This window comes from Mytilus californianus, unplaced genomic scaffold (genome assembly GCF_021869535.1).
Source record: "Mytilus californianus isolate M0D057914Y unplaced genomic scaffold, xbMytCali1.0.p SCAF_5, whole genome shotgun sequence".
In the NCBI taxonomy this organism is placed as follows: Eukaryota; Metazoa; Mollusca; class Bivalvia; order Mytilida; family Mytilidae; genus Mytilus; species Mytilus californianus.
In genome coordinates, this window is record NW_026262701.1 from 52,740,500 (window position 1) to 52,758,274 (window position 17,775).

Below are 17,775 nucleotides of genomic sequence, written 5' to 3' on the forward strand. Positions count from 1 at the left end.
TAATTCCTTCAATTCACTAGTAAAATTTACAATTTTGTATCAAAATGCTTTCAACAGCAACATGAAGCACTTAATAAAGCTTTTATTTCATGTGAAACTGTTGAAATATGTTTAAACTTTTAAATATAAATGATATTAAACTTTTTAATATTCAGAAGTAAATTATAATAGTTATTTTGACCGGGTTGAAAGAATTCCCAAACCGGTTTATAGTTTGGTGATGTAGGGCGGGTGAATGGTCGGGCGGATGAATGGGCGGGCGGATGGGCAGACGGCCGGTGAAAAGTGGGTACCTAATTTGTGTAATTAACTCATTTTACAGTTTTCAACCCAGGTCTCTGAAAATTCACAGGTAGATTGCACAGGAAGTTGTGCACCTGCTATTATGAAATTGTTTGAGGAAGTTTTTCTCTTTTTCCAGAATTGGGAACGTAGTCTTTTTTCCGCAAAATTTATGAAAGAGGGTACAAGTTTTGTGTAATCAACTCCTCCTACAGTTTTCAGCCCAGATCCCTGTAACTTTGCAGATAGAATGCATATATGTTAACGTTGTGCACCTAGGCCTGCTATAATGGCATTGTTTGACAGAGGAATTGTTGCTCATTTTTCAAGACTTGGAACTTAGTCACTTTTTAAGTATTTAAATGTTCAGTAAAGAGCATTCTCGATTTTAAGAAACAGTCTGCCCAACCCGGTCATTTGAGTCTTTGAATCTATACTATTAAACGAGAAGACCTCATTTTGTGTGTCGCTTCTCTTCCTTTCCCAATAAATTAATCATCATGCCTCTGTGTCCTATAGGTACCATGCATAGTCGCATTTGTCATCCATTCTTATGATTATTCAGTTTGAATTATTTTGGGAGAAAAACGAAGAAAAAGGCGTCCGGATATTGTTTCCGTCATCAGAACGACTTTTAAAGCATACCCAAAACTTCCGATTTTAGGGAGCTACCATTTGATATTTAGGGGGGGGGGGGGGGGGGGGGGGGGCTAGGTTGAAAAATTTTGTCCTCCCTTTTTTTTTCCTGACTTTTTTTTTACATAAATTGTCATCCTGCCTTTTTTTTTTTGCAAATAATCTCATCCTGCCTTTTTTTCTCTCAAAACTCCTGTCCTGCCTATTTTTTCAAATTTTATCCTAGCCCCCCATAAAAATCAAATGGTAGCTCCCTTAAACTTTAAAAAAAGGGGGTAAAGGGTTATTTTCGTGCAACGTGTTTTGCCACTTTTTATTTCACGTGCAGCCGTAAAAAAGGTTCGTTATTCACCGTGTTTCTTGAAATAGATAAAAAGATCAACGTGCAAGAAATTTTTAATTGTTCGCTCATCGTGAAATGGCAATTTTATTTCGCGTTCTTTCGTGCAGATACCCCCCCCCCCCCCCCCCCCCCCCCCCCCCATCTTTACTCCCCTCTTTAAACATAATTTTCATAATTACTCGGGGACAGGACAATTATTTTCGCGTTATTCTGCATGTATACTATAATTATAATCCTATAATATATAGAGACTCTCTATATAATATAGCAGTGATCGCCGTGAAGAAGAAACTTGGAATTGATAGTTAATAGCAAATTATTAATACACTTTATTTATATTATATGTATGTTCATAGTAGACAGAAACGCCAAAATCATGGAATTTAACAGAGAAGAAAAAAACAAAGGACTTTGGAAAAAAAGGGAGAGGGCTTAAAATAGTTGTCCTGTCTCCAAGTGCCTATGACTCAGTTTGATACCTTTTCTGAAATTCTCCAGACATAAAATCTTTTACAAAAATTCATCCTACAACAGTTTACATACTTTCAACCAAGCTCTAAATACCCGCGATTTCGCGGGTGTGTTCTAGTTATTTTTAATATTCAGACTCCAGTAGAGTTCAACAACTTTTAGATTTTGTACCTGTAGTGGTTAGTTTTATAAACGTGCGTTTCGCTATATATTGCACTATCCAAGCATTTAACTTGGAGTAAACGTCCCAAATTCGACCAGACGTTAGAAGAGGTTGGTGCGTACGTAAAACTGGACGAATCCCACTACATTTTGTACCAGTACCAAATTAGGCTATCTAGACCATTGTGTTGTTTGTTGTTGTTCGTCTTTATTTGTATATCTAATTTTCCGAAGAGTAAAGTGTCGGTGGTCTGGTGTATTATAGGATATTTTTGTGTTTTATGTTATCTATTCTATGTACACAACGAATAGATATAATAATCAGCACTTCAAGGTAGGTGTCTTTATCAAGCTCTCAGTAACGAAATGTGAATATTATAAAATTGACCGAAAATACCAATATCTGTAATATTGAAACTTAACGCGATCTAATTAGAATTACAGATCGTGTGCCGTCGCTTCGCTTTACAAGGATCTGAAAACGCTCCATTCTACTTTTTGTTTTAAAGACCTTTTGGGGTCCACATGTTTTATTGTAATGCTACAAACCTTCAAAAATTTGGAGGCAAAATGTCATTGGTTGATTTAAGAATTGAATGCCTATTTTTGTAAATTGATTGGGTTGTAAAAGCGTTGACCGAAGTACTTTTGTGTGAACCGCTGAAGCGGAAGCGCTTCATTCTAAAAGTGTACGCACGGTCAACGCTTTTACAACCCTATAAAATTACTAAATGAAGCATTCAATACTTATAACTACATTTTTTGGCTAGGATCATGAAAACACGATTTCTATCAAGTTTTTTCTTTTATTTACCTGTGCACTTTATTGTTGAAGCTCGTGTCATCATGAATATTACATTTCAATTTGCAATGAAGGTTAATTTCATAATAACGCGAGATTGCTGTTAGCCAATCAAAATAACGTATTATAATGAAACATACATGTAATGTAATTATATCAAATTAAACAGAACAGAAAGTAGGACGGAGTGTTGTCAGATCCTTGTAAGGGAAGCGTGGACACCTTGTAATGTATAATTTGCTAATGGGACCGTCTGCTTCAACCAACAAAAAAAACAAAAAAACGGTTAAAAAAGAGATTCTGATTCTAAAAAGTTTTCAATAATTCTAACTTAGAGAAGCAGTTGCAGATACAATGTGAGTATTCTCCTGATAATGCAAGAAAAAATATTTGCTACGGGGAATCCAATCAATAACTCAGATAAAAAAAAATTTAGGCGGTGCACAATTACATTATATGGTAAAAATTCTGGGAAATTTTCACAAAAATCAATCATGATGTTTGGTTAAAGTGGTAGAAACAAAATTAGGACGGATGGACGAATGAACAAATGGACGGGCAAACGAGCGGATGAACACCCATATCACATTATGCATATATTGCCCGCTTGAAAAGAGGGGTATAATAATGCCATTTATCGCTTTTCTTTGTTTTGTTTTTTTTAAGGGAAAATTTTCTTCTCCAGCTTCTTGAGTTGCTACCGTCAATTTTTTTCTTCGTACGTATTTCAATTAAACGGATTATGGACAATGAATGATACAAGAACATTGCAAGTTTTAAAAATATATCAAGTTATTGAGATATTTTGAGTATATATATATATATGTTATACTTTTTACAAAACTGAGCCTAGAACTCTCTGTTATAAATGTCAGAAATATCCTCAGATACTACCCATCCAAATTATCAGTTCGCATAGAATTAATGTTGTATTTGTATGTTAAGCAATATATGGACAAAGCTTTGTTTGAAAAACTTTCTTGCATGGGAAAACCAAAACACCCACTTTTACTAAAGATTCAGATGTATTATAATTAATTATAGAAGATACGGTAAATATGTATCAATGATTAAGTGCAGTAAACAGCATGCGTGAATGATTAATTACAGTAACCAACATACGTTAATGATTCAGTACAGTAACCAGCATGCGTCAATGATTTAGTACAGTAACCAACATGCTTCAATGATTTAGTACAGTGTAACCAACATACGTCAATGATTTAGTACAGTAACCAAAATGCATCAACAATTTAGCACAGTAACCAAAATGCGTCAATGATTTAGTACAGTAACCAACATGCGTCAATGATTTAGTACAGTTACCAACATGCGTCAATGATTTAGTACAGTTACCAACATGCGTCAATGATTTAGTACAGTAACCAACCTGCATTAATGATTTAGTTCAGTAATCAACATGCGTCAATGATTTAGTACAGTAACCAAAATGCGTCAATGATTTAGTACAGTAACCAACATGCGTCAATGATTTAGTACAGTAACCAACATGCGTCAATGATTTAGTACAGTAACCAACCTGCATTAATGATTTAGTTCAGTAATCAACATGCGTCAATGATTTAGTGCTAGGATCAAGCTAGCAGCCACTCGTCAATGATTTAATACAGTAACCAATATGCGTCATGTGCAATGATTTAGTATAGTAACCAACATACGTCAATGATTTAGTACAATAACCAACATGCGTCAATGATTTAGTTCAGTGACCAATATACGTCATGTGCAATGATTTAGAACAGTAACCAATATGCGTCATGTACAATGATTTAGTACAGTAACCAACATACGTCAATGATTTACTACAGTTACCAACATACGTCAATGATTTAGTTCAGTGACCAATATGTATTAATGATTTTAAGGTGAACAGAATAAATGGTCGTAAGAAAGACATATGCAGGAGTAGGTATATAAGTAACTGTTCTTATCTCCAATTAACTGCATAAAAAAAATCATGTTCTTACTCTAGAAACATCTTTATGTATTCTTTCGTGTTGCGGCTTAAACTGCAGCATGCAGAGACCTTCATATGGAGATGGCAAAATCCAATGTGTACCAAAAATGATTTTTTTCAATTTCCTCAAAAAATGAATTTTGCAGAAAGTTTCAACTATTATTTTACCCACCTATCATTTCACAAATTGCTTTGAAAAAAAACACGAAAAATATATTTATTTACTAATAGGTAAAAACAATTATTATTATCGAGTTTGAGTTCGTTATAGACCTGAATGTGTGGTTACAATTGTCGTGCCGTGTTTCTACGGTAAATTGAAAGATGATTTCCAACTTAATGGTTATATTCTATCAATATTACACACAAAAGCAAAGATGCAATTTTACCAAATTAGGGATATGTGGGTTAAAATCATAAAAAATAAAGAGCATAAAACGCCACACAGAAAAACAACGATTTTAAACTTAAACTGTGGTAAAATTAAATTGAGGTGCTCAAGAAGGTCAATTAGTTTCCGCTTTAATAATGGAACCCGTTGAGTGTCGATGGAAAGTTAAATCTTGGGGCAAGTAGCACAGTAATAAATCATGAACGATGAAAGGATTGTAGCGTGGCCACAACAAATGGAATATTTTTTACACCAATATTCCACGTCGGTCAATCAATCATGATGGTGAATGTAAACCTTTTGATGACAGAGATAACATTAAATTTAACTCAGTTATGACAATGTTCACCCGAAGGAATAATTCAATGGTATTTTTAATCGCAATGTAGAATTACGTGATTAGTTTCTGCTTCCGAATAATTAATCAAAATATGTGGTGTCCCTTGTTCTAAAAATATACCGATGTTAATCTTTAGAAAACACGAAAGCGCTGAAAGAGAATATATATATATATATGTATAGCTTAATAAAGAAGAAAGTCTTGAGACTTACAGGTTGAGTCCACAAAATAAGTATATATCTATTACAACCCAAACGGTTCATATTATCTTTCTTTTACATTTGGTTACTTCGGTTATCCTGTTGGATTTCTCTTTCCAGTTTTGTTTCACATTTTGTTTTCTTCTTTTTCATTACGGCATGTCTTGATGTGCGTCTCTTTGTTTTTTATCTGAAATGTTGGTAATACGGTGACCCGCAATGTTATTGTTCTCGTCCTTTGGTATGCAATGTATGTATTTTCAGTGAGCGAGATTTGCAGTCGTGGTATACATCTTAGTAAAGATGACTGACACAAAGGAATTTCAAGTGAAACAAGTAGAAGATACAGTGAGTTATTCTTAGCCGGATACTAGAGTCAATTTAAAAAACAAGCTATTTCTTCGAATATATTCTTTTGACATAGTTTAAAACTACATTATTCATTCTTTTGTTTCAGAATGTTTTATGGACTAAAAAACATGAACACGCACCATGAAACTTATACTATGATATAATTTAATTTAATATACAATTGGTACAATTAAATACAGATTTAGCACTATTATTTTCATGTCAATAGAACAATCGACCGGAGGAAGATTTCAGTCGTTTTTGGCCAGCATACCATGATTTAGATTTGGACCGGAAATGACGCAAATCGTCTTTGTGATCTTTGCTCAACATTGGAACGTAATCCACTGGAGTACATAATGTCTTATAACTTCCATAAAAATCTTTGTATCCTCCCTTTAGAATATAAAGTTCAGGAAAATACAGGGAAGGATAATTTTCAGCATTTAATTCTCTGTCATGATTACGGAGAAAGCGGCACATTTTTGGTCCTCTCTCAGAAGAAAACTCACAATGGAAAATAATTATGTCACGCTTTCCATCTGAGCGGGATGTATTTGGATTTTTTAATAGTTCTAAAATATCGTCCTTGTTATGAATATTTTCAGCGCCTCGTATGTGACCACCTTCAAACTCATACGAGTATCTACTGTCTAATATACGAAAGCTGCCAATTGTATGCTCGTATTTCCCGTTTAAAACATCATTCATGGTGGCTGGAGTTATGTATCTTAGGTCATGACAGTGCCCCTGAACGGTTTGTAAACAACATACTTCTTTTCCATCTCCAGTGAGTACGGCGGCTTGAACTAAGACGTCTTCTGTTTTAATGTCATGGTGCTTGCTGGTGTCAGTTGACAAGTCTTTACTGGTACTGAGAATCTGAGCATCGAAAGACAAAGATTTTTTCAGTAAAAGTTTTTGAGATCTGATGTATCTTTTCTTGCTGTAAGATACAGGAGTATCAGGGTCAGTATTAGTGTCTAATTTGTCGGCTCTTTTTCTCTTTGAGCTAAGTTCTGAATTGAACAGACTCAGTGTCGGTGAATCGTCAAATGCATTAAAGTCCATACCAAGTCCGGAATCTTCGTCGAACAAGCTTTTTATAAAGGCTGGAGTTCTTGGAACTTTGTGGTGACAGTTATATCCGGTTAAACAATCCATTTCATTTACTGAAATAAAGGAAAACAATTTATATTTTTTTTCTACAATTGAATAGCTTTTATTTACTTGTAGGTGGCTTGAACAATCAATGTAAAAAAACGAACTAGTTTCATATTTTTCATGTCGGGGCCTTTTATAGCCGACTATACGGTATGGGTTTTTCTCATTGTTGTATGCCGTACGGTTTCCTATAATTGCTTACATCCACTTCATTTTAACTTTGATGGATAGTTGTCTCATTGGCAATTATATCACATCTCCGTTTTTATAGTTAGTAGTTTTAATGGGGAAATCTCTTCATACGATCCTCAATGGAACAGTTTGTGATTGAATTTTATTTTAAGTGTAATTATAAATGCTTTTGTTGAGTTCAAACACATTGATTGATTGATTGATTGATTGATTGATTGGTGTTTAACGCCACTTTCAACACTATTGTGCTATTTCGTGGCGGTCAGTTGTTATTGGTGGAGTAAGCCGGAGTGCCCGGAGAGAACCAGAGTTCAAACACATATTGCAACTCAAACAATGCACGTCGTCTTTTTTTTTACATTTAATTTTCGTTTCAAGTAATTTACTTCAGTTAGCCTTTTGGATTTCTCTTTCTAGTTTTATTTCAGATTTCCTTTTTTCAGTATTACATGTCTTGCGGTGCGTCTTGGTATTTTTTTATATCGTGGTTGATGGTATGGTAAAACGGTGACCTGCAATGTTATAGTTTTCGTCTTAGTTCAGTTAAAGTTGTGTTGCTGTGTATGTGGAAATATACGGTGTGCAAGTAGAAAAGCGTTAATATGAAAATGAAAGTGTTGTGTTATATCAACGAAGCTTTTTTTCATCGATGAATGTTTCTCGATTGCGTCGTTGCAGATACTGTACAAAAAAAAGTCATGCTTAATAATAAATAATATTATTATTACCAGAGACATATATAGTACCGTATATTGAAATAAACTTAAAAATATTTGAATTGATTATCATTGTTTAATAAGTAAACTTACTTTTTTCGAACATTTTAATTGTGACCAGACAGTATTAGTAATGACAGATGTCAGACAGAAAATGACTACAAATTGTAATCGCCAACTATTTATATTCTGAGCCGAAAATAATCATATTCTTCATCTCAATTACATCTTAACATTTGTAATACCTTTTATTAGATATAATTATGACTAATTATATTGTATATTCCATTGTCATACAGGTAGATTTGTGTGATACCAAGAAATAATGTTGTAAAATATTGTAAACGAACGGTAAATCGCATAATTGACGTCTGCAGGGTGTACATTTCAAGATGCTTCACCTTAAAATGTCTTTAAAGTTAATCTTTTAAATATTAGAACCATAGGGTTAGGAAATTTGTATCTACAAATATCATAAAAGTCAGTTATCTGCGATAATCTGTTTTATTTATATTGTGTTTGATGATTGGACCTCCGAAATCTTTAACTTTAAGATTGATATCTACCTAAGATTAGTCATTAACTTCAAGGTAGCAAGAGTATACTCTTGTTTCCGTAGATTAGATATTTGCATCGAGTCTTAAAAACTTTTGTCTTTACGAGGTAGTTGCATTCAGTCTAAGAATATAAGATGAATTTAAGATGTGTAATGTCATACAATTGTGCAGATGTAAAAATTTCATTATACAAAGTGGATGTAAGAGAAAAGACATAACAATGGAAAAAAACAACAGGAATAACAATAATTATAATTATGATTAATATAATTATTTTAGCAGTTATCATAAAATTCTGCTCCTTTTTCAAATACATAAATTTATATCAATACTTTTTCGTGTTCGATTATAATAAAAATAAGGAGATGTGGTATGATTGCCAATGAGACAACTATTCACCAAAGTTCAAATGAAGTGGATGTAAGCAATTATAGTTAACCGTACGGTCTTCAACAATGAGAAAAACCGATACCGTATAGTCTGCTAAAAAGGCCCCCACATGAAAAATATGGAAAAAAAATGGTTTTAAAAAAAAAATTTATTGATAAAACTTACTTTGTGAAAAATAGATAATAACGAATAAAATTTCCCGTCTTTCTTTAAAAACTTGCTTTACCTCGTACATGAATTAATTTCTCTATTTCAATTCTCTATGAACAAATGATGAAATATTAGAAAATTCTGCAATATTTATAATATTTCAAATGCCAAATTATAAAAGGTGAGAAAATAAAAAAGACAAGTACTTAACGAGTTGTAAGTATTTTACTTAATAGGTACTTGCTATTGTTAAGAGCAGACACATGCAATGTCGATGTTGTTTTAGTCTAATTAATTGTTACTACATGTGTGTTAATTACAATTAGGGAGTAAGTTCTTCTACTCTCTGCCCATTATTCAAGTAATTTTAATTTGCTTATTTTTTCAACATTTGTGAAAATTATTTTATAAAAATAATTCAATATCGTTAATTACACAAAATTATTTTGAAAGCATAATTATTTTAAAAGGAAACGATGAGTTTGCGTGTTATCTGCGGAGGGACTTAAAAAAATAAATATAATACCCTAAATTTTACAAGGTCTGTGTGTTAGGGGGAATTTCCAAAATTCCGTATTTTTCTGAAATTCTCTGAATAAATACTAAATTGATCATTTGAGTGACAATGAAAGAAGAAATGGCATTCATCTGCAACTTTATTACAACTTGTCCGAGACAGCCCTGACGTCTGACGGTATTTCTTAGGACTTGCTGGGGCGGAAGTGTCAAACCATTTAAAAAACTCTGGATTCTTATTTTTCTCTGAAATGTATTTGAGAAAAAGAACAGTTTATTTAGTTATACAGTATTAATTAATGTATTTTGAGGCACTAGCGATATCTTGTAATATTGTCCCTCAGTGTAATCGTGCAATATAATTGGCATGCTGCTTTGCATTTTGATAAATCTATATCGGATAGAGGTGGCAATAAGCTACGGACATACACGTTGTATAAAGAAAATTTTGAACCCGAAGAATACTGTAAATTTGCTTTGCCTTTCAGTCACAGAAGTGATTTCGCCGAATTTAGATGTGGTGTTGCCCCACTGAGGATTGTAACTGGGAGATACAAACATATTGTTTTAGAAAACAGAGTATGCCATATATGTAATGGTTTTATTGAAGACGAAGCGCATGTTTTATTAAGATGTCCTCTTTATGACGATTTTAATATGTTGCTGGAACTTTTAATAAACATTTTAATACTTTAGATGACATCCAAAAGTTAGTGTTCTTATTCGCAGATGTAAATATGATACGTGTGTGTGCCAAAACCTGTTATTTGATTTTAAGAAAACGTAGAAATTTTATATATTGTAAATAATACTTTATTTCATATTGTTTGATGTATTATATCTATGCATTTTAATAGTATCTAATAAATCTGTATAGAATGGCTCTCATTTTATTTAGTATTGTTTTATAATTTATAAATATCGATTGTACTTGTTGAGAGATGAGACTTAAATAAAACATTGAATTGAACTGATCGAATTGCAATAGTTTAAACATATTTAAATTAGGTACCCATACATAAGTACTCTTCATTCTAGGCTTTGAAAGATGAATTGTTTTATCTTCGTTTCATACAAATAAATGGCAATCGCAAGTACTAATATATGTTCTTAGCAACTACAATTCGGATGTACATGTATACAAAAGTTTTCTGAAACTGACACCATGAAAATGCTCGTTTTTTTATTGGCAACATATTTGTAACGTTCCAAAAACGTGTTGTTCAACAGATATTCAACTGTTATACGGTAACCAACTAGGAATGATCCTCTTTTTGAAGCGGTGTTTCTTTATTCTTAGGGGACACGTTTCATAGAGGATCTTTTCAAGTATAATTAAATGCTGCTAACATTAACCTTTATAATACACGTTCCGCTATAAACAACTAGATGGTGTCCTTTCATTGAATAATTCATTGTAAAGTGACTGTATATCGTGTCCATCCCATTGACTTGAAATGAAAGGTACCACATGTTGATTTGATATAAAAATAAGAAGATGTGGTATGATTGCCTATGGGACAGCTCTCCTCCAGAAACCAAATTACGTAAAAGGTTATGAACTATAGATCTCAGTACGGCCTTCAACAAAGAGCAAAACCCATACCGCATAGCAAGCCATAAAAGACCCCGAAATGACAAATGTAAAACTATTCAAACGAGAAAACTAACGGACTGATTTATGTACAAAACAATAAACGAAAAACGAATATGATACACAGCAACAAACGACAACCACTAAATCATAGGATCCTGACTTGGGACAGGCATATACAGACTGTGGCGGGTTAAACATGTTTATGAGCGCTCAACCCCCATTAACCTGTGGAATGGAGTAGCAGCACAACAACAAAAAACCAAACAAACTTCCAGTATAAAAATCAGATGAAAAGCGCTTAACACGTCATATTTAATGTCTGATTCATAAATGACTTAAATCTGGAAGTTGACAATTGGGGTCAGTTCGGAAACAAATTTTACAACAAAAAGAGTTGATTTTAATTTTTCCGATGTGTATCTATAATAAAATTCCTTTTGAAGTAACATTTGTATCACTAGTTTCGGAAATCTTTTGATATTAAAAAATTAAAATATTCATAGAAAAGTATTCAATAACAATAAAAAACTCAAAGAAATATTTATCACTGGGCTCTATATTCCTTTGGTGTATTTTAATTTACTTGAGTTTTTTTATCCGTGAATTGAATATTCATGAAGTCGATCTCTGTCACTGGACATTTAGCAAACAATAATAGAAACTTCTCCATTAATTTGAAAGGGGAAAAGTCAACCAAAACAGCTTTCTAAACAAAAATTGTTTTTATTTTCATAATATTTAAAAGAGAAACGTTTAGTAGTTGGCTCATTTTTTTTTTGTTAAACGTCCAGTGGCAACTATTTCTTTGATACTCAGAACGAGAATTAAATTGAACTATACAAAGACCAAATAAATCCTGCATAGTGGATGCATTAACGGATTGTTGGAAGGGAAATCTGGACTGACATTAGAGATATAATATAACATGTGTATATCTTGTTGAACAGGAGCAACAGTCAAACATGGTTGTCAATTTTCATCCTCGACTAATACATGAAGGGACACTTTAGTACGTGTAAGTTACGATCTACTCTACATAAATCGAATCATGATATCGTCCGTAAAACATTCGAAGGGAAGACTTCAACTTTAACTTTAAGACACCTTGAATAGCTTTTTATAGTACAACTGTATCAACTGTTCTCTTTCCCAAATATATTTTCGAAAAGAAAATACGAGAAATCCAGTATTCTTTCAAATGTTGTGGCATTTAAGTATTATTTGATCATAAAGTTGTAATGTAGTCTTGTATCTTACTATACCGTATGGGCTTTTGCTCATTATTGAAGGCAGTACGGTGACCTATAGTTGTTAATTTCTACGTCATTTGGTCTCTGGTGGAGAGTTGTTTCATTGGCAATAATACCACATCTTCTTATTTGTATATTGTCAGTCTTATAAAAGGCCGCTAGATGTCGTAGCAATCTGAGAATAGTAACTTTTGTAATAAAGTCTCAGAGAAATAAAGCTTATTCTTTCATTGTCATTCAAATAATCAATTAAACATATCTTTTTTCAAATAGTTTTAGAAAAAAACACGGAATTTTGGAAATTTCCCCATTACCCACAACAATTGTTAAACTACTCTCCCCCCTTTTTTATTAATATTTTAGAATAACTGCATTGATTTTTGTCAAGAATTCTCAGCATGTCGACTTGAACATTTTTTTCTTGCATCCCACCAACACACACACTCATCATTTCTATGTCAACTTTCATTCAAAAGAGCCTCTGAAAATACTATATGAGTTTTGTGTAATTGAAGATTTTTTTTATACAGATTTAATATAATTATTTTTTCAATAATTCAACAATGTGAAATTTAAAAAAAAAAAAATTAAAATTGAATTATAGACAAAAAAAAATTATAACAGAACTGACTCCCTAATTGTAATTAACACGCTTGTAATAACAATTAACAAGACTATAACAACATCGAAATTGCATGTGTCTGCTCTTAACAATACCAAGTACTTGTTAAGTAAAATACTTAAAACTCGTTAAGTACTTGTCTTTTATTTTCTCACCTTTTATAATTTGACGTTTGAAATATTATAAATATTGCAGAGTTTTCTAATATTTTATCATTCTTTCTTTTTGAATTAAAACAAAATAAATTCATGATATACGCAAAAGCTAGTTTTTGGAAAAAAAAGAAGGGAATATTTTTTTCTCACGTAAGTACTATCTTATTATGAGACAAATAATAATTTCACATGAATAGTTATATAGAGTCTTTTATTTTTCTAAATCAGAAATACAACCAAATCTTGTGGCCGCCGCCATTTTCACCAGACGATAACTAGTTATGTCTTTCACGTGCAAATAAATGTCACGTGCAAATAAATGCACGCCAAATTTGAAAGTGTTATTTTACTAAGTGCACTTTGCCGGTTATTTTGCTTATGCACACATTTCCGCTGGAAAAAGGAGTAATTTTTCCTACGTTCACTTTCTTCAAACAGTTATTTTTTGACTACGCGCCGTCAAAAAGATTATTTTTGGTGATTATTTTTTTAATGTTTCTATTAAATATATAGAAAAGTGAAATAATACGCTTAATTGATTATAATAGTCATTACGTCTCAATGCGATGTATCAACGCTGCCTTAAACAGAATAGTGACCATCTTTTATGAGGATGAAAATCTGATTTTTTTTCATCAGTTAAACTTAAGGTTCAAATGTTGATGAAAATGTTAATTTAAGTTGACGAGATATACTCGTGACGCCAGCAAACACACAATAGATAAATAAAACATTAAAAAAAGGGGGACGACCATTTAATATTCTGGGGATGGTGGTTGGAGCAGGAGGATTTTGTGCTGATTGACTATTTATTTTCATCTGTTGCTATGCACGCTTTTTTTTTCCGCAGCTTCGCCGCGCGAATAATTATTTTTACTTTTGTGCACAACTGTTTCCTGCATTTTATGTTGCAGTATATTTGCATCCTGTGTTTTGTAATGTTATTTATTTTCAGCCTCTACCAGACCAGGCCCAGATAATCGTTTTCAAAATCATCCTGACCCCCCCCCCCCCCCCCCCCCCAAAAAAAAAAAAAAATAAAAAAAAAATAAAAAAAACAACCAACAAACCAAACAACCAAAAAACAAACAAAAACAAACAAACAAAGCAAAACAAAATTAAATCGAAAATAAATAAATAAATCGATAAAAAAAAATTAAAAAAAAATCAACTGGTCGTCTCCTAATGAGATCGTCTGTAGATTTCGGAGATCCAATCATCAAACATATTATAAACGAAACAGATTATTGCAGATAACTGTCTTTTATGATATATCATGTATAATAAACAAATTTCCTAACCCTATGGTTCTAATATTTAAAAGATTAACTTTAATGCAATCTTAGAGTGAAACACCTGGAAATGTACACCCTGCAGACGTTAACTAAGGTATTTACCGTTCGTTTACAATATTTTACAACATAATTCTTTGTATCACAAAAATCTACCTGTATGACAATGGAATATACAATATAATTAGTCATAATTATATCTAATAAAGGGTAATACAAATGTTTAGATGTAAATGAGATGAAGAATATGATTATTTTCCGCTTATAAAACAGTTGGCGATTACAACAGTGGTCATTTTCTGTCTGACATCTGCCAATACTAATACTGTCTGGTCACAATTAAAATGTTAGAAAAAAGTAAGTATACATGTATTAATGAAAAATTAATAATCATTTTCAAAATATTTTCAATGTATTTCAGTTATATGTAATAAGGGTATGATCCATAATACACTTATGCATGAGCAGACTATACGGCATGGGTTTTTCTCATTGTCAAAAGCTGTTTGGTTTAATAGTTGCTTACATCAAAGCCATCTGGACTGTGGCGGTCAGTTGTCTCGTTGGAATTTATACCACATCTCCTTATATTTTAAACTGCTTTTGTAATCTGGTAAGAAAATTGCGTTAATATAGTAGTTTTTTTTTTTTCAATTTTAAAGCTTTTGATGCTTACACACTATTGACGTTAATAACGTTAGTTCAGCGGCATTGTTTTTAAAAATCAAAACTTTCGTGCGCTATACTCGAGTTTCCGGACAAACATTCATCATGAACGCTCGAAACTTACCGAGTATAGAAAACCAAAAATATCATAAAAGTTTGAGAGCGCAAAAACCCACTTTACGTCCAAACACAAATTATTTACAGTATAGTAAGGTATTACCATATAAATATAAAAGATATAATCATATACAGTATCGGATAGAAACCTTATTTGTACCCGGCTAGAATCATTAGGAAAAGGGTCGACATGTCTAGTAATTCTACTTGTATCTCGTGCTAATATGTTTTTATATTCCGAACATTAAATTTTTATAATTATTCAATTATTTGAATGATTTCCAGGCAATCTACAAATAAACAAAAACTTTGCAGAAAAAATATTTTCATTGTTTTTCTTTATTTCAGTAATCGAGATGGATTGTTCAACCGGAGATAACTGTCGTAAAATTCCAAAAACTCCGGACTTTATAAAAAGCTTGTTCGACGAAGATTCCGGACTTGGTATGGACTTTTCTGAATTTGACGACTCACCAACACTAAGTTTGTTTAAATCAGACTTTAGCTCAAAGAGAAAAAGAGCCGACAAATTTGACAACAATACTGACTGTGATACCCCTGTATCTTATAGCAAGAAAAGGTACATCAGATCTCAAAAACTATTACTGAAAAAATCTTTGTCGTTTGATGCACAGATTCTCAGTACCAATAAAAACTTGTCCGTTGAAGCCATCAAGCACAACTTCATTAAAACGAAAGACGTCGTAGTTCAAGGCGCCGTACTCACTGGAGATGGAAAGGAAGAATGTTGTTTACCAACCATTCAGGGGCACTGCCATGACCTAAGATACATAACTCCAGCCACCATGAATCATGTTTTAAACGGTAAATACGATGATACAATTGGAAGCGTTCGTATAATTGACAGTAGATACTCGTATGAGTTTGAAGGTGGTCACATACCAGGCGCTGAAAATATTCATAATAAGGACGATATTTTAGAACTATTAAAAAATCCAAATACATCCCGCTCAGATGGAAAGCGTGACATAATTATTTTCCATTGTGAGTTTTCTTCTGAGAGAGGACCAAAAATGTGCCGCTTTCTTCGTAATCATGATAGAGAATTAAATGCTGACAATTATCCTTCCTTGTATTTTCCTGAACTTTATATTCTAAAGGGAGGATACAAAGATTTTTATGGAAGTTATAAAACATTATGTACTCCAATGGATTACGTTCCAATGTTGAGCAAAGATCACAAAGATGACTTGCGTCATTTCCGGACCAAATCAAAATCATGGTATGCTGGCCAAAAACGACTGAAATCATCCTCCGGTCGTTTGTTTTATTGACATAATTAATTACATGTAATAGTGCTATATCAGTATTTATTTGCAACAATTGTATATAACATTAAATTATATCATATTTTATTATTGTGCGTGTTCATATTTAGTCATTAGAAAGACGATAGAAAATTCGGATATAATAGTGAAATAAAAGTTTTCTTGCCAATCTTTTAAAATAGATTGAAGACCAAATTGACAGGACTTTTTATGGCCCTTATTACAAATGTATCTCCTAATTTTTTCTTGAGAGTATTTTTGTCAGCAATCTTTTTTAAGGTGTTTACATTACAGAAACCCATTTAGGACCTCTAAAAATATATTTGTGATCGAAATCACGAATTTAAATCGTTATCACGAATTGTGATAACGGATCAAATTCGTGATAACGAATTTATGGATTTCGTTATCACGAATTTTATTCGTTGTCACGAGTAATACAAGTTGTTATAACGATTTTAAACCTATATCACGAATTACAAAAATCTGTGATAACGAGTTCAATTAGTAATCACAAATTTGTAATAACAAATGATACACATTTACATTTGCGATAACGAATTTAATCAGTGATATCATGTTTTTAATTCGTTATTACGAATTACAAAAACTATTATAAATAATTCCATAAAACCGTGATAACGAATTAAATCTGTTATAACCAATTCTACAATTCGTGATAACGATTTTAACTCGTGATATCGAATTCCCAAAAAAAATTTTGGGAGGTCCCAAATGGGCTTCCGTAATACATCGACCGAAAATCAAGTAAAATACATGCACAGTATTTAACATACAAAAAGACGAGAAAGTGAATCTTTGGAGGTCATCATATCACCTTCTTCAATGAGCATAAACCACACCACAAGACATATCATACGTGTACATGGCACCGAAAAAAAACAAAAATGTGGAACAATTGAAAAAGAGTTAACTACGGATATAACTTCATTAAAAATAAATAAATACGACAACCAAATGTTATAGCAAGTCAACGACTACCTGCTGGTTTGATTGATTGTTGGTTGCTTAACGTACAGTGGCAAATATTTCATACATGTTCAGGACGAATCTGCTAGTTTGCAATAAGAGTATAATTATGAGGCGAAATTAACCTTTTACCTTTGGCTATTTTTGTCGTTAGTT

The 17,775-nt window shown here is 32.3% G+C and overlaps 2 protein-coding genes across 2 annotated transcripts; one reads left to right on the top strand and one right to left on the bottom strand.

The window, feature by feature from the left end:
* Nucleotides 1-6,162: 6,162 nt before the first annotated feature.
* Nucleotides 6,163-7,120, bottom strand: LOC127702031 (M-phase inducer phosphatase 3-like). The gene has a single exon (XM_052206007.1). The coding sequence runs from the start codon at nucleotides 7,118-7,120 to the stop codon at nucleotides 6,179-6,181; it is 942 nt and encodes a 313-aa protein (XP_052061967.1). The 3' UTR covers nucleotides 6,163-6,178.
* Nucleotides 7,121-15,696: 8,576 nt separating this feature from the next.
* Nucleotides 15,697-16,635, top strand: LOC127702041 (M-phase inducer phosphatase 3-like). The gene has a single exon (XM_052206041.1). The coding sequence runs from the start codon at nucleotides 15,697-15,699 to the stop codon at nucleotides 16,633-16,635; it is 939 nt and encodes a 312-aa protein (XP_052062001.1).
* The last annotated feature ends 1,140 nt before the right edge of the window (nucleotides 16,636-17,775 follow it).

What these genes read in the sequence shown, in the direction of transcription:
- LOC127702031 (XM_052206007.1), bottom strand. Translation starts at nt 7,120, where the DNA reads ATGGATTGTTTAACCGGATATAACTGTCACCACAAAGTTCCAAGAACT.
- LOC127702041 (XM_052206041.1), top strand. Translation starts at nt 15,697, where the DNA reads ATGGATTGTTCAACCGGAGATAACTGTCGTAAAATTCCAAAAACTCCG.